The sequence below is a fragment of the Hippocampus guttulatus genome, chromosome 1 (genome assembly GCF_054856545.1).
Source record: "Hippocampus guttulatus isolate MCC_2025c chromosome 1, RoL_Hgut_1.0, whole genome shotgun sequence".
Taxonomy (NCBI): domain Eukaryota; kingdom Metazoa; phylum Chordata; class Actinopteri; order Syngnathiformes; family Syngnathidae; genus Hippocampus; species Hippocampus guttulatus.
Genome location: NC_141261.1, coordinates 13,506,478 through 13,524,604, shown reverse-complemented (window position 1 = coordinate 13,524,604; position 18,127 = coordinate 13,506,478). Strand labels below are relative to the sequence as shown.

The 18,127-nt window shown below is 44.1% G+C and overlaps 1 protein-coding gene across 1 annotated transcript in view; it reads right to left on the bottom strand.

Annotated features, from left to right (window-relative positions):
- Positions 1-3,821: 3,821 nt before the first annotated feature.
- The window catches only part of nlgn4xa (neuroligin 4 X-linked a), a 58,627-nt gene continuing 44,321 nt past the window's right edge, over positions 3,822-18,127 (bottom strand). The window contains exons 4-6 of the mRNA XM_086111126.1: positions 10,958-11,143; positions 7,508-8,297; positions 3,822-6,132 (exon numbers count right to left, since the gene is read on the bottom strand). Of these exons, the coding sequence (XP_085967252.1) occupies positions 5,244-6,132; positions 7,508-8,297; positions 10,958-11,143 (1,865 nt within the window). The 3' untranslated portion in view covers positions 3,822-5,243. The remainder of the gene's footprint in view (positions 6,133-7,507; positions 8,298-10,957; positions 11,144-18,127) is intronic.

Below are 18,127 nucleotides of genomic sequence, written 5' to 3'. Positions count from 1 at the left end.
GCTAATCCTCACAAGGGTTGCGGGCGTGCTGGAGCCTATCCCAGCCGTCTTCAGGCAGTAGGCGGGGGACACCCTGAACTGGTTGCCAGCCAATCGCAGGGCACAACCATTAGCGCACACACGCGCACAATTTCGAGTGCGCTATTAACCAACCATGCATGTTTTGGGGAATGTGGTCGGAAACTGGAGAAAATTCACGCAGGCACGAGGAGAACGTGCAAACTCCACACAGGAGGGCCGGAGCCCGGAATCGAACCCTGCCACCTCTGTACTGTGAGGCAGATGTGCTCAGCAGTCGGCAGACGTGCTCAGCAGTCGTCCACTGCGCCACTTTAATAATAATAAGATCAAGCAGCACTGTCTGAAAAAGGAGAAGATCGTGATTAGATTTCAAGGTATGAGGCAGGAGCCTTGACACTTGGAAAAGGGAAACCCAATTTGTTGACTCCCGCATCTGGCTAATGAAAATGCTGCTTGCTGCCCCGCTGCGAGCCAGCCAACATTCATCAACGTACATCTTTTTTTTTTTTTTTCCATTTGGCGGTGCAGCGGCAGAAAAATGAAATAGCATCTGTCAGTGACCCACAAGTCCTACAAGGCCCAACAGCCATCATGGCGGCGTACGTGAACTTCGGCATGTCTGCAGATTGAGTTGCAACATGACTGTTGCTCTGTACTTTTGTGCGAAAAGAACATCAAGCCAAATTAAAGTCGGCTGTCGACTCATTAAAGAGACGAGCTGCTTTTATTTGCCACACAAAAAGCTAATGATGTTGAAATGAGCAAAACCAAGCAAAAAGAACAAAAGAATCACTCAGTGGAATCCCGTCAATTAAAAAAAAAAAAAAAAGTGAAAATTGGGGCCATCATAAGCAGTGGCATTAAAATGCTATTTAAAATAAGTAAGCAGGTACAGTTGCTAGTTTTTACTTTTTACCCATTGTAAATAGCACAGCCACCTTATGCAGCATATATGCAGTTGCATATATACAGTACTTATATCTTATATTTTACATTGCATTCTGTAATATGTGCATGTTGTAGATTGCGAATTTCTCCATTGTGAGACAAATAAAGGTTTTCATATGCGAACTTCTCCATTGTGAGACAAATAAAGGTTTTCATATTCTTATTCTTCTCCCCAAAAAGTCGCAAAATTAAATTTAAGATTCAACATTTTAGAATTCCTTTGTCACATGCACAGTAAGAAAAGCAACCTGAGCACTGATCACACTGAAAGTCTCCCTCATCTCAGAGAAAGAATCCAAAAGATTACAAAAAAAAGCAATTTTAAACAGTGAGAGAGCAAAGCTTGAAAAACATGACGAGTAAAAAGCAATGTGTTCAAGTTTGGCAGTCGTGATCATTCCAGTTACCGCAAAACGAAGAATATGTGCTATACACGTATGCAAAGGTATAGTTAGTATTGCCGTGTAAACATTCAAGTAAGCCGCATTACAAAAGAGACAACAGAACATGTGCTATCAAATTGCGGAGTAAGAAAAATAACACGAGATGTTTTACATTCCATCTCTCTTATATTTACGAGATGAATATACGCTTACATATAAAGTAATCATGTACAGTACAGCGTGACAGTAAATTAATTTTACAAGTTCAGTACTCATGTTGTATGTTACTCGGTGACGTTACGCAGACGATTCTTTTCAGTTCGCCACGGTTTAATGCTACAACGTTAGCAGTGGCAGCATATTTACCTTCTCGTGGTTGACATTCTGCAGATGTCCCTTCAAATTCGGCGTGTTCTTCCCACGCATGATCGTTCCACATTCTTTACATTTTGTCTTTATTTTGGATTTTTTCTTCGTCGTGGAACGCGAATGGGCCCCACAAATCCTCTCGTCGCTTTCAGCCAGTCTCGCACTTTCACCATCTGATCTTTCTCAACCTCTTTCTCCCCGGCAGCGTGATTGAAGCGGGTGAGCGGCTTCCGTTCCCCGCTCCAGTCAGCCTCTGATTGGTTCAATTCTCGCTTTGTTCCGTTTTCCGACCGGTTCTTTTCTCTCACCCCCCGGGGAGGATTCCTTCTTTTGATTGGATATCGTCGTTGTGTTTTTTTTTCATTCGTCTTTTATTTGTTGACGAAATTGTCAATCAATTTAGTTAACCTTCTTTTATCCCTAAATGACTTCTATTTTTGTTTTCATTTCGTTTTCGTCTGGAAAAAAATTATTGTGACGAATGAATGACGAACATTCTTGTAAAAGTGAAATATAAATTCTCTCTCTCTCTCTCTTCTCTCTCTCTCTATATAAATATATCTCCGGTTTCCTCCCACATCCCCCCCATAAAAACATGCATTGTTGGTTAACTGAACACTCGAAATTGTCCCGAGGTGTGATTGAGAGCACGGATGGTTGTTTGGGTCTATATATGCATGCAATTGGCTGGCAACCTGTTCAGGGCGTCCCCCACCTAATGCCCGAAGACAGCTGGGTTAGGCTCTGGCACGTCCTTGCCCCCCCCCCCCCCCCCACCCTCCTGAGGATGGATGGATAAATAGAAAAATTTAACCAGATTGCTTCAATATTACCAAATTGGCGGGGGGGGAAAATTACTTGGCTGTTGACATCTAAATTACATTCATTGCGAAGTACATCAAGAGGATGGGATATCGCTGATTGACTAATGAGCTGCTGATGGGTTGGAGCGAGGCCAAAGCCCATGCTAGCAGCGCCACAGCCAGGCTCACTAGCCCAGAAGCGTAACCTTAGCTAAAAACTGGAAACGTTGCTTTTTAAAAAAAAAGTTTTCCATGACTGGAAAATTGATCAGAGCCAGTTATCCTCACAAGGGTCTGGAGGGTGCTGGAGCCTATCCCAGCTGTCTTCGGGCACTAGGCGAGGAACACTCTGAACTAAATGCCAGCCAATCGCAGGACACATAGAGACAAACAACCATCCACACTCACACTTACACCTTGGGACAATTTAGAGTGTTTCATTAACCTGCCGCGTATGTTTTTTGGAATGTGGGAGGAAACCGGAGTACCCGGAGAAAACCCACGCAGGCCCGGGGAGAACATGCAAACTCCACACAGGGAGGCCGGAGCTGGAATTGCACCCGGTACCACTGTACTGTGAGGTCGACGCGCTACCACTGGACCACCGAGCCGCCATCCAAATCCCCCTCAATCAAAATTAGCCCACATCTTGTCACGCGTCACTCGTCAAAGAGCCATATTATTCACTCATCGAAATGTTAGCATTTGGAAAAAAGGTGGCAGCAACAACAGTTATGATATCGTGGATGAAAACAACACTGCCACAGATGTTTTTTTTTCTTCCTTTTTTTGCGACAGGTCATATGATTTATCATGCACCATTTTGATTGCTGTCGCGACGCCATTCCCTTCCAATTCAACATTCTGAGCTAAACTAATTTCCAACTCAGCGGGGTTCGAACAGCTCGCGCTCAGTAGTATGCCTCTGGCTTTAAGCAGAGCCGTCATTGCACGCATATATTGGCACTCATCAATGAGCAGAGGAGTGCTTGGGTTTACGCAATGCGTTTGCTGCATTGCACAGCTGCACACCTACTGGCAAGTGGGTATTTGTGATCTCCGGAGGTGAAAATACAATCGATGCGCTTGGTAATGCAAAGCGTACTTGCGTTGGCACACCCTGCAGGTAAAGGGGAGTGGGGCTCGGGGGGGGGGGGGGGGATGCAATCAGACCTCCCTTCCCAATCCCACCAAAACAAGCAGCTTTTAAGAGAGCTGTAAAAATAGAGGGTGAAACGTGTGCCGTTATGCTTGATCAGAGGAGGATTTGGACCGAATGATGTCACAGACGTTTTAAGAGACCAATACCCTGTTTTAATTGGTGATAAACGGGTGACTCCTCCTTTGATTTTCCACCCCATCTCTCTCTTTGTAGAAAATACTTAGACATTTTATTAAAAACATTGCAGAAAAAAATGTACACACGTGTCCAGCCAGAAATCTCGATCATCACTTAAGGCAAAATAGCAAACAAATACTTGATAATAAAGTAACCATTTTGAATTGTATTTATATCCACGAGTGTGGTTTTTTTTTTTCTTAAATAGATTTAGCAGACGTCCCGTCGTCCCCGTTGTAGCGCAACAGATGCAAAACAAAATGAACATTAATGATCTTCTGTTTTCATGTCATCATAATAAATAGAATACTATTTACATTCATTCGCTTGCTTTGGAACCCAAAATATATCACAAGCCCCACACGATACTTTACATATTGCTCGCATATGAATAAAATTTGAAGTATGTAACATATATTCCAACATTTATTCTATTACAACTAATGTTGATAGTCCTTAAAAAAACAATGTAATAGATTTCTGGCCAAATTGTAGATGTGTAATCTCTTTAGATGCAGACAGAAATAAATAATATAAATACAAAAAAAAAAATCACCTAACAGCAGATTAGATTAGTCCTCATTCCTAGAAGTCTTGAACTGAGACAGAAGTTCCTTGCAGACATCTTGCATCAACACACAAAGCAATAAAACAATATTTACTTCATGGCTTGGAGGCCGAAAATGCACAACTCCCAAAGGCTACATTTCGAGGGAGGGGGGGGGGGGGGGGACGGAGCTCTGACCCCCCCCTCCCAAAAGAAAAAAAAACACTGAATGAAGGGGAAAAGATAACTTGTGTTGATATATATATATATATATATATGCAGTATTTACACATAACAGAAAGCTCAGAATAAAACCGCCCAACGAAAAATACCAATAGGACACTTCTGAAAAGTATTCCTCTCTCTTTTTTTTAAATGATCACATGGCGTTTTCTTTTGATATCAATACTTTTCTACTCAATCTGAAATTTATAATCAATACAATGCGATTCCAGAAGAGTCTCTTTGTATGTCCGTCGTTGCAATGCATTTGTTTGCTTTTTTTTTAAATTTTCATTTTTTTCTATTTTTTTTTTAAACAAGATGAAAAGCAATTCAGTCATTCGCTGTCCTTTTTTTCTGTTGATAAAACTCCATGAAGCTCAGCTCCAAACCGTTATTACAACAGAGACATTCACAATTCCGATTGTCTTTGTTAAAAAGACATCAATATTTCCTATATATGCTTTGTCAAGAAGGCAGCGTAGCAAAATAACTTCGACCTGAAATTTTCGGAGTCTGTGCTTCTCGTCACTTCCTTTTGCCTTTTTTTTGTCAAATCTGTTCTCGCGCTCACAGCGGGGGGTTTCCGCTACGGTCCGACCCCAACTGAGCTATACCCTTGTGGTGGAATGGCCGTGCGGCAGGTTGGTACTGTTCTGGCTGCCGCCAAAAGTATTGAAGTTGTGCAGCGGCTGCATGCCAGCCAGTGAGTTTGGGATCATGGTGATGGTGCTCGGCGTCATCAGCGGGATGTCGTCGGGCGAGCGGCGCAACGTGAGGGTGTAGTCGGGCGGGCAGGCGAGGCGCAGCGTGTCATGGACTTGCATGGCCTCGCGCTGGTGCTCGTGTTCCAGTTGCTGCTGCTTCATCTGCAGCGTCACCAGCTCCTCGCTCCGCAGGTGGGCGACGTCGTTGGCGGCGGACGGCGCGTTGACCGGCGTGGAGTTATGCTGCGGGGTGGGCGCGTGGGGAGTGGAATCGGCGCGCCGCTTGTCTTTTTTGTAGTAGAGTGCCGCGAAGGCCAAGATATTCAAGAAGAGGAGGGAGGCGCCGACAGCGATTGTGACGCTCAGCTCGGTGGAGTAATCCCGCTTGGTCTCGATCAGCACGGTCGATTCGTCGATGAGGTCGTCGCTTTTGCGCGGGTCCGTGGTGTGCTTGGTGTTGCCGGACGGCACGCCCGGATGGCGAGTGGTGGAGGGCCAATTGTTTTTGCCCGGGAAGCGTTTGGTGTAAGGGTACGGCGTGGTGTCTTGCGGGGGTATTTTGGTGGTGGTGGACACGTACTGGAAGAATTCGTTAATGTTGTGAAGATGCGGCACCAGCTCCAGCCAGAAGGCGACCTTGGTGGCGCGGTAGTGGTCTCGGACGCGAGGCTTGAGACCAATATGAAGGTATAGCTGGTCTTTGGGGTTATACTTTGTCCAGGCCACCTCTTCGAACCTGTTGGGCTTTGTGTGAATGAACTTTGTATCCTGTGGGACTGGCTGATTTGGGTCCCTGAAAAAAACCAAAAAAAAAACCAAATGGGCGAGACAAAATTATTAAATAATCGTACTGAGCATGGTAAATGTTTTACATTTACCATGGTGGGAGCACACATTGAAAGTGATAAGAAAGGTACACAGAACCACATGACGAAACACGGGATTAATTCCCAGCCAATGGAAACGGCTCCCTTCATTCCCTTTAAATTCGGCACAGGAGACGCGCACGGTCCACGCGGTGGAAGCAGAAGAGAAGATCGTGCAGAAGATCTGCACGTGCAGAGCACGTTTATAAGGACCTGCAAGATCTCTCATTGCGGATGAGGTATAGTTGGCCGCTGGCGATTATTTAAAAAATATATCTTAAAGATGACAATAACAATTATAATGCATTCGATGAATTGATTTCGACAAGGATTCAGTGGCAGAAGCTGATGTGATTTTTATGAATGAAAGATGACGACGTCCATCACACATATCGGCAGAGCACAGAAACTGTCTGCCATGGCCCACAAAAACTGAGACCTGGTTTCAATTGGTCTAAAGTCTCATCTTCATCCTGTCAGCAAAGTGTCTTGTGGCAGGAGTGTGAAACAGAAAACGCCCTAGTTCCCTCGGAACGCCCAGCATGACGTAGCGCCGCTTGTCCGCCGGTTTTTATGCCGAGTGCATGTGCGCCTGTATTCAGAAATAGCGCCCTACAGGTTCCAAGTAACGAGACTGAATGCTATTTATTTGCCCCTCCTGCCCCCAAATCTATGCGATTTTTATAATTTTATAATTTATAATAATTTCACCGAACAAATCATCTATATAATTTGTGTTATTGTAGTCTCAAACGACTGCCTATAGTTGCTTTGAGGTCAGAGTGGAGTGTTGCGTCATGCAGTGTCTGCTCTCCAAACGGTGACTACATTCGGGGCCGTACGCAATCGGGCTACTAGCATGTGGTGGGATTCGTCGCAACGCCTGTCATCTTAGCCCAACCATATGTTCCGACAATATGCCACTCCTCGGCAGATGAATGCTCAGACATTAACGCACCGCTCAAGGCTCTTGTTCTTCCCTGTGAGCTTTTCTTACATATGGTCCCATTAAGCGTTCAATCAAGTCTGTAATAACGGTGACATGGCGACGATTAACAAACATTTTCATTGGCTGTTGTATTTCCAAATCTATTGTTCCTTTTAAAACAATAAATCCAGCGTGAGACAGATTTGGTTATTTTATGGAATGTTGTGTGATACCGATCAATGTTGGTGTTAATTTATCTCCAAGCTATCCTGTATGTAACCAAATCACCACAAAGATCTTCCGTAACGACGTTCTGAGAATGTGCCAATGAGGCAAATCCTAAGAAATCAAATGAGGTGGAAAATAATAGTTACCCCGTTTTGGCAAAGTTAGTCCAGTAGGTCATGACGACAGCACTCAGCATCACGTCGTTTTTGGAGAAATTGCAGTTAAAGAGATCCGTCGGGCCAATCATCGGGATCCCGAACACGTAGGGGACTTCGTCGCCGTGGGCCGAGTCGGCCCAGCTGGGCTTCATGTCGCTCTGACAGTGGTGGTAAAACGCGTAAAAGTAGGTGGGCGAGCCGTACTGGGCGTGGAGATCGGCTGTAGCCACCGCTGGCGCCACCCACTGGTGGTCTGTGAACAGCGCCACTAAGGTCTTGCGCCGGTTCTCCGGATTCTCTTTGTCTGCCCAGTCGGTGTACATGAACTTGATGGTCTCGCGTAGGGTATCCTTGCCCTCGGGGTAGCCGTACAGGTGGTCCACAAAGTCAGACACGGCAAAGTCGAAATCGTTGGCCGACACGCCGTCCTCACTGTCCACGATCCCGTCAACGAACTTGAATCCCTCGCCTTGATTGACGCCCAGCATGATGTCGTAATTGAGGAACTCGCCTTGCTCCATGAGGATTTGGGGATCGTCGGGGATCACGTCGCCGTCAATGACGGGGCCAAAGGCGATGTGGTACTTTGCCGGCGTCACATACTGCTCAATCAGCTCCTTGTAGTTCTTGTTCTGCAGACACTCCACCAGGTCGATGGTGTCCAGCATGTTGCAGCCCACCTTCTCGGCGAGGGCACGCGTGTACTTGGCGGGCTGGTAGTTGACCGCCCAGCTGGAAAGTGCCGTGCCGCTCTGGATGATAGCTTTCTGGAACATATCTGAAAAGGGGCATCAAGAATTGAGTGTGATTCACGCGGGGTCACTTTTTGTGGGAACGCACCTCAAAGTGCAATCGTACGTCCCGTTTGAAACACGGAATACTGAATTCTCCGGGTCGCCCATGGAAAGATGCTTAGAGTGGGATTTGGATTGTTTGCTTTGTTGAGCTTTTTGTTCGCGGGTTATATGAAAGTGATCTGTCTGGGATTTCGGTTCGGGGCTTAATACAAACAGACTGAGCCAGAGCAAATTAACTCGAAGATTAAAGACAGTGGTGCCTTGCGAGAGGAGTCAAACCGCGTTCAGGTTTTTTCAAGTCACAAGCCGTCGTTTGACCAATTCTTTGCTTTGACTTTGGAGAAGAACATTTGCAATATGAGCCCTCTCCGGTGGCTGTGAAGTCTAAGTCACAAGCCGCAGGTTGAAAGGCAGTCAATAATTCTTGACGAGAGAGCCCTCAAGATGTTTAAATCCACTCACCGTTCACTGCCAAACTCAAAACAAAGATGATTACGCGTTATGTACCATATTGGCCCGAATATAAGACGGTGTTGGTTGCATTGAAATAAGACTGAAAGAGTGGGGGGTCGTCTTATATTCGGGGTCTAGACATTATACCCATTCACGACGCTAGATGGCGCCAGATATCATTGAAGCGAATGCTGAACTTGACTCCCCAGGCCAAAGTGAACCCCCTGTCACGAAGAATAAAATAAAAATAGCGGTAGCGCGAAGAAGAAAAATAAAAAATAGAGGTAAGAAGGAAAAGAGAACAAAATAATAGAAGAGATAACAGAAAACGGAGAAACGTAGCGACAATCTGGAGAAAAGTGGGTCGAAGATCGGCCAGGTTAACCGGCAGCTGAGGAGAAGTTATGATGTCATTTATATTTCAAAAACCAGAAGCCATTCATTTACGAATGTAATTGCATTTTAGTTTACATATTTAAATGTTCAGATATTAAGATTTGAATGAGGCAAAATAACATGCTTTTTCTCTCAAATATATTGTTAGAATCATTTGTTTCAGATGTACTGTAATTATTTTCTGTATAAAAACTAATTTGGTGTTTTCAAACTTCAGTCTTGAAAAAGGGGGGGTCATCTTATAATCAGGGCCGTCTTATATTCGGGCCAATACGGTATTTGAAACAATCACACAGATTTGCCTGAGGAAAGATCACCGTAGCAATGACAAAAGACCGTCACAATATCAACATCAGGGGTAACCAACGTGCTGCGTGCGGGCACCAGGTCGCCCTCAAGGCCAATGGGAGTAGCCCGCGGGCCTGTTGGAAATACAGTATAGCTCACCAGTGATGGGATATTGTGATTTTTGACTCGTAAAAGAATTGGAAAATGTCAACACTGGCAGAGATTTCTAGAAATAAAGTGCCGCATATTGATGCTGATGTTTCCTAATTCTGAGATGTGAACATTTCTCACAGCAACATTATCCATCTGTCCATCCATCCATTTTCAATAGCACTCATCCGGAACTGACTTTTTTGTTTTTTACAGCAACATTATGATTAGTAATTTCAGAAAATGTCATATTTCAGAAGGGAATCTCAAACAGGTCGCCCTTCATGTTGATCAGTACCCAGGAAGTAGCTCTCAGTTCGCCAAAAGATTGCTCACCCCCGATCCACATTTAGCCAATTTCTTGAAATTAGAATGATTGCAGATTCAGTATTTTTAATTTTGAAGCACTATTTATCCACAGGCAGGCAAGAGAAAGTGATGAGTCAAGGAGGCCTACTTCAAAAGGAGGTTTAGCCCTCACGTTAGCACCCCCCACAACCCCCCAACTCGCACCCCCAACCTCCCAATCCCACCGCACCCCCCAAGCCCGTTAAGCAACTTTCAAGCTTTTGCTGCTGCCACTGTTAATTAAGATGTCGGATAGCGGCCATATTTAGTTCTCTCTAGTGTATGAGGACTTATCAAAAGCAGTCATTTTGAATCTGTCAAACACAAAATGGGGAATAATTAAAAGGAAGGAAGGATGGATCTGAGGTTTTAAGGAATATGGTCCACAGACAGGCTCGTAAATACTTCCTCTGAGGTCAAATCAGACACGATTTTATATGACATATCGGTGCCATGATAGCCGCTTGACTACAGAACCCTCCCGTAGTCACTGCACAGTTACTTTTTTTGGCGCATTGCAGGGTTGAGCATCCTTTAATTCCCCCTAAAATTTCCATCTTTATCATCCGGCCTGTCAATAATTTACCGATTTCAAAGACGATTGCGGCAGACTGTGTAATAGGAAGTTCAATCGATCGCTGTCACTTTCAGGATCTCCGCGTTTAACCCAAATCTCACGCCACTAAATTGGCACAAAAGAATGCAGTTTGAACGATTACTTTCGAAGACCCCTTTTAAATCTGATGCCATCGGAACTTCCCCCCGGGGAGGTCCGATCTTTTCCTTTCATTTCCTTTAACAAGGAGGAAAAAAACAAACAAAAAAATGAGAAGACCTTTTCATGGCTGCTTGCAGCTTTTTTAACGTACGTATGATGATTTAATTTGAACTTTGGAAGGAGACGAGAAAAACGTCCTCGAGTAAGACCGGATGTGACCGAAACATGATGAAACATGTTGACATGTCGGCGAATTTTGTCGAAGCCCGCGTGAGCGAAGAGATGTACCTTCTGAGTAATGCGAGAGGGTCAGCAGGCTGACACATGAGGCGCCGGCACCCGAGCCGAAAATGGTCACTCGTTTGGGGTCTCCTTTGAAGGCTTGGATGTTTTCCTTGATCCACCTGAGAGCCTGAATTTGATCAAGCAGGCCGTAGTTGCCCTTGGCCGCCTGGTCTCCGGTGCTCAGAAAGCCTGCGGTAAGGAACAGAAGCGGGAGATAAGCAGACGCCCGTTTTACAACTGCCGCTTTTTCGATGAATTTTGTGAAAGCAAATATTTCCACTTGACGGCGGAATGGCAGGCCCTCGTAAATCACAGGGTTAGGAAACGCATCTAAATTTCAGGTTGTTACCGAAAATTGTCAAAGCGGAAGCAATATGGCAGTTAATTTGTTTGCTGAGGTGTTCCGGAATGTAATTCACCGCTCGTGAAAGCAAGTACAGATATAAATGTACAGCGCTCGGCTTAATTGGCAGCTGATCGCAAAGGTTTATGGATTAATTCACTTCGGGGTAATACTGAAGCTTGCGTTATGGTTCCGGACCAGTCGGAAACAGGAGCGGCTCACATAAATGCAGAAAGTGATGAGATCGAGTACAAAAAAAAAAAGTTTGATTTATGAAATAAGGTTGCAAGAGCAAAGAAGTGCAACATAAATCGCATGGGAACAACCTGGGGCTAAATAACGCTACTCATAAAAGAGAAATGAAGAACGCAAAATCACAACAAAGTGTATGCAGGAAAGTGGTTAAAAGTGCACGATTGTCTGTGTCTCATGTGTTGTTTTGTATTATTTTGTCATTTTTTCTTTTGATGGTGGCGCGGACACCCGCAGTAGCTACTCTTGTCTTGTTTTGTGTTGAGAGGGAAGAAATTTTCATCTGTACTGTATGTGAAACATACAGTACATTTGACAATAAAGTTTATCCAATCCAATCCAATCCAACTCAAGGCGACGGTTACGCAGTTGAACACGGAAATAGAGCAGTGGCAAGAGAGTTCAACATTAACGAGTCAATGTTCTAACTTGCCGTTGGTTAAGTGCACTGTGTCGCTGCTTTATTAAATACGTTTTACTGACATCTGATCGTTCTGTTGGTGTTTCCTTAAGCGTAGCTCCATCTGGTGGAGGCATTGTAGATTGCGTCTTAAATTGCGGTGCGTCCAATATATGAAAAAAATGACAAAATGGGCCATTCATTGAAGGTGCGCCTCATAATCCGGTGCGCCTTTTAGTGTGGAAAATACGGTACAAATTCGTCCAGCGATAGACTGATGACAACATCCGTTTGTCTGGCTGCATGCTCGGCCACAATCTTTCACAACCGATTGACAACATTTGCCCAAAACAATCGGAAAGGCTGCCCGGGGAGAACTGTTGGCCTCTCCTCGCCAGGCCCGCAGGCTTGGCTGGCACTGCCTGGCAACCAAAGTCTTTCCCTGCGAGCCCACCAAAACTACAGTGTCAATTAAAAATGAAAGGGCCACCGGGTTGAAGGGAGAGAGAGATGAAGAAAAAAGGCAGCAGAGAGGTAGCCTGTGGCTCACTGATAGAGAGCAACTTCAAGTTTGTCAAAGCAAGGTCCGGGAATAAGAGCAAATGGGTGAGTGAGAATGACGTCGCCTCTGGCGGCCTTCGACGGCCTGCGGGGCGACCAGCGATTCTGGCCGCTGTTTTTGTCTTCCATCTCCGCTCGTTTGAACTGCCTGCTTTTGTCATTTCTCTCCTCTGCTTTCCCAGCGTCCTCCCTCACCCCTTCGCAAAAGCGTTAAGACGTTTGTCCACAAGGCGCTTCTGGAAATGTGTAAGGGTGCATTTCAGAAACCTAAAAATAGCACATCAAACATCATAAGGAGTTCGACGGGTTCAGTCTTTGGCCCTGTGCAAAAAAATGATTCCAAATGTTTACGTTTCGATTGTTGCCACAAATAAATTCTCAGTGTTGTCAAAACGCAGTGTCTTGAGTGAAATCTTCTTTTAGTGCGGCGCAATGTCGGCACGTTCACTCCACGCATCGATCAGACCATGTGCACCTCCGTTCTGCGATGGAGATTTGCAAATATTTACGCCTCTGTGAAAACTCATTTTCGAGGCTCCGTGTGGCAAAACAAGGGCCGAGTACTGCGAGAACAAAACATAAGGACAAGGGAGCCATTTTCTTCCTTAATACTTGACTAAAAAGCTTCAGTATCAAATGAACAAGCAAAAACACAAAAAATAAGATAGCGTCTAACATCTACGGTGCGTGTCTAAACGTCAAAAACGGGATGCTGCAGTAATCGGGGGTGTCAAACATACGGCCCGCGGGTCAGAACCGGGAGGTTTGATCTGGCCCGCAGGATAATTTAAAAGTAAAAAAATGCATTAAAGACAGAATGAATATTTTTAATAAAATGCAATTCATGGATTATCCGCTAGGGGCGCACACTGTTTTGATCAGAGAAGAAAACAGCAGTCTCAGTCTGTCACTGAGACAGACCCAACACAGCAGACGATAGGAAAACGCCAAATGCTTCTTTATACCAAAACAAAGGAAAGACATGATATTTTTGTTATTTATAGAACAGCATGGTATAATGTTGGCATGTACCGAGTCCGTATGTGGCCCACAATGTGAAATGAGCATTACAACGAGAGCATTACAACATGTTAACTCAATGTTGGGTTTATGCTAAATTGGGAGACACAAAATGAAAAAGGAAGTAAACATGTCTAACGTCATGGAAGGGGCCACCGGCTTGGAGAGAGAGATGAAAAACTGTAGACAAAAATAGGCAGGGCTAGATTTCAAGAGTTTTCCTGACCAACCAAATGCTGAAAATTAATCTTAGGCAAACATTCAATCTGGCCAGTGTTTTTCCAAAAATCCAGATGGCAGGCAAATCAAATCCCAAGATAGTAAAAAAACAACAACAATTATTCTACCGATATCTTGATTCGTTGAAACTGTGTACCTTTGTTTGTTCTATATATATAGCATTGGCCAAACAAACGCAACACACTAATCTCAACAACTACATTCAGCAAAATAGGGAGTCGTGTTTGGAATAATTTGGTTTCATTTGTCGCCATACAGTTTTTATGGCTTTGCATCAAAATACGTCTTGACGTAAAACCAGAAGGGATCTCGATCTGTTCCATGTACAGAAAAATAATGTTGATTCCCGGCTCTCGTAAATGAGATTCCAAGCAAGTGACTTGGCTCAATTCACAAAGCACGATTCCAGCCCATTCTGCAGCCGGGGTTATTTATTCTCCCGAACTCGCACAGTTTCCCGGTGACACTAATGAGATGTAAATAACATTGGAGATAAGAGAGCTTTGCCTATGATGTGGCACCAATGATGGGGGGTGGGGGTGGGGGGGGTCATTGTTAGCGATTTCTGTAACGAGGAACGAAAATGCTCATTTCCATCACACTTTATTTCTAAATGGTAATGAACAAAAAAAAACATCAATTATCTGACAAAGCTTGAATAGAGCTTTCTTTCCACCTCCTCACATAAGAAAAGGTGACGCAGAGGAGTGCCTCCGTACCCCCATCCTTGACGGTTCCTAACAAATGTTCGGAGTCCAGGGGGCATGATTTCCTTTTACTTAGTGACATTGGAAAAAAAAAACTCCTGAAAATAGCATATTCATTTTGGTATCCTTTTAATTTAACAGGGACGGAAAAGTGTGTGCGGCGTCATCCATGCCGAGGCCTTCATCCATCACACTATTCTAGCGAGAGACAGCACATTCTGACAACATGACGGTTATACTAGTTAATTGTGCTCTGTGTCCAGAAGATAATTTGCCCCCATAGCTGAAAGTCGAAATGTTAATTAACAAAGGGAATGACAGGGAAGGGAAGTGTGAGATACGAAGAGCAAAGCCAGCTCAGCTCCAACCGTCCAACCGAGCATCCATGCCGGGAAAGAGCTGCAGCTTAGCTGTAATTTGGAAGCGTTGATACCCGCAAGAGGCCTCGGGACATGCCTGTTTTTATACAACATCATCTCCTGCGTGTCGTGTTCCTGTTTTTCCACCTGCCTGTCTGCTCTTCTTTTTTTTTTTTTTTTTTTTGTGTTCCGAGTCACTCGGCTGAGCGTTGCTGCGTTGCACCTGCCGTGAATAATCATCAGCTTGGTATTTCAATCCGGCAGAAGTTTTACTTTGCTTCTTACCGTGCGTCGTCCCTACGCTTTTCTTTACGAAGATTTGTGATCTGGTATTTGTCAGTCATACTTGGCGATTGTTCAGCTCCTCCCTGTACCCGATCTGGCAAGTTTCATGTTGGGTTACAAAGGAATAACATTTTGATTGACAATTAAAAGCACAGGGGAAAAAAAAAAGTTAGCGAATGTGCGCTGACTCCGGAGTGTGTGCATGTTTGTGCAACCATATTTTTTCGGTCGTTTTTATTTCCCCCTATAAAAATAGATTTTTAAAAAATCTTCAATTCAGTTGTACAGATTATTGGTTCCATTGGTGGTGTAAAAAGTTGTCTCATGGTTTATCTTGGTGTCATTTTTTCACATCGCAATAACCTGCCGTTTGAACAGGGGTGTGTAGACTTTTTATATCCACTACAGACATATTAAAAAAAAACAGTTTGCATTTTTACATCCTCAATCTGTATATCGTACGCAGGGGCCACATCCATTTCGGCTGCTCATTCAGCTTTGTGTCACTGCCCAGCATTGTCAAAATGCACATACTGTAACTATATTTGGATCTCCCCAGGATCAATCCGACGGGGCTGCAGAGATCCAGAGGTTTGGTCAAACAAGAGCCTTGACTCGCGGTGCAAGCAAAAATTCCAAGGTTATCACTGATAAATAGAAGCCCAGTCCATTCTGAATACCGTATTTTCTGCATGATAAGGCGCTTTGAAGTATAAGGCGCACCTTCGACGAATGGCCTATTTTAAAACGGTTTTCATGTATTAGGTGCAGAGAATAGAAGCTACAATAGTGGCTGTGGTTGCACTATTCATCCACTAGATGGTGCTACACTAAAGTGAACATAAGAGATTCATTGATATGGAGCCTTCAACAATCGCTGCAGCTGTAACAAAGCGCTTTACGGAACATTCAAAATACTACGTCAAGATCCGAATATTGATCCATATAGAAGGCTCATCGCATTATAAGGCACACTGTTGGTTTTTGAAAAAATGTGAGTGCTTTTAGGTGCGCGTTCATCTGCTGATCTAGGGCGAGCCCGTTTTCCCACACACGCACATATCTACAGTATGTATGAACCCTGCCTACGCAATAAACTAAGACCAAAACCAGGTCGGAATCTCAAAATTTGTAACTTCAAAAGAGTCACACAGGACACGGACAAAAATACGTACTGATGTTAGACACAAGCATTTCATTGAATATGATCCAGAATTCGTGGTATTGCTTTGCCGAGGATGTCACACATGATGCACCTTGCCTGAAATGTTTCATATTTCACATCCAGGTTGCTTCCTCCACAGTCTGGATTACAAATAGCTTTACTTTCGACTGGCATTTCCAGGAGATGTCAGTGGTTGCGCTCTCAACTCGTCCTGCTTGCTATAGTTCAATATGGGTGCAGGAGAGATATTATTAGTCTCTCCATCTTCTCCTTATTCTTCTCATTACGCAATGAGGCCAACCGCCAAGTGAATGAGCTCGGCTCTCCTGTTTCACGGTGCCAATTTAAGCACTCTTCAACTCCCTTCATCTTCACATAAACAGCCAGGTGCTTTGTTGTGCATTTAAGAATAATCGACAAGCTATGTGTAGTTAGTCGTAGTGTGGCACTTTCTGCTGTTAGCTTGGAGCTAACTAATTGTTCGTAGTTATAAAGAATGAATACTTTCCAAGATGGCGCCCAAGTAGGCAGCCGTCAGCAAGTGCTCTTCAAGAGCCTTCCTGAAGTTGAGGAGACAGGAGCATCGGTGTGGAGCGCGGATGCGTACTTGGAACTGAGAGTCGCCGCTCGGAATTGAAGCGGATTTACATGGGACAGGAGAAATGAATCTTTTTTTTTTTTGTCTATAGATTCTACAGCTTCTTGTTTACTTTCAAACTTAGCTTGTAGCCGACGTGTGCACATTTTGAGCATGACGTCTCTGACCCACTGGTGAAAGGACACCTTGAGTCTCCCCTCTTTCATATAGAACTGCTTCAAACAACAAGGCGTATGATGGAAAAGTGATTAAGATTGCACAACTGTCCGCGTTTTTATGTTATGTGTTGTATTTATTATTTACTCTGTGAACTGTTTTGTAAAGCGCTTTGTTACAGCTGCAACTGTTGTGAAAGCACACTATAAATCAGGATGTATTGTATTGTACTTTCATGAAGAAAAAAAAAGAAAATCTTTTGTCCATCTCTCACATTCTTTTACTCTCTTCCCCGCTTCTGACTCGCCCTGTGTGCGCTAAGGAGAGCAATCGTCGTTGGTGCTCGCAAGGTCGTGGGGAACTCGTGGTCCTCTAGCCGAACAAGTGGAACGGATTGGAAACGAGGGCTCTCCGCCCTTTGAAGTGAAAGAAGCCAATCAATATTTGACCGTATATAATGGAATAATAATTCTTCCCATTCTTTACCTTACACTGCTTTGAGTCGGCTCTTTGTGTCATCCAGACACTCATATAGGCCCATAGCATTGAAAGCCGAGGCCGCAGCGAAAAAAGAAATTGGAACAGGGACGTTCTCAATATGACAAAGTGGAACGGCTTGAATAATGGACACATGGCAAGGGCAGTCTACTTGGAGTCATGCGAAACCCACAGATTCATTCATCGGATTTAAGTGAATAATGATAAATTAGGTGTATATTTATTTCGAATCATTCACTTGCCACTTGACATAGCTCCTTTGGTGATTTTTGTAAACAGAAGTGAATAAAATAAAAAAAATCAGTTCAATTCAAATTCAAAATGTTCTGGGAACCATAAAATAGGCCTAACGGCGCCATTGCTTAGCGTTTGACCTCATATTGAGAAAAACCTTGGGTGACACAACCTTTCAAGTCCACAGGGTTCTTTTTGGAGACGCCGATATGATCCAAAAGGTTTAAAAAGGGTTTGTTGAAAACGACACAGTCTTAAAAGTAAGGCAACCTTCTCTGCAATCCTTTGTTGAAACTCCTTCGAAATCAATATGCTCATTGGTTGACAAATAATCCCGGCTAGTATTGCTTCTCTA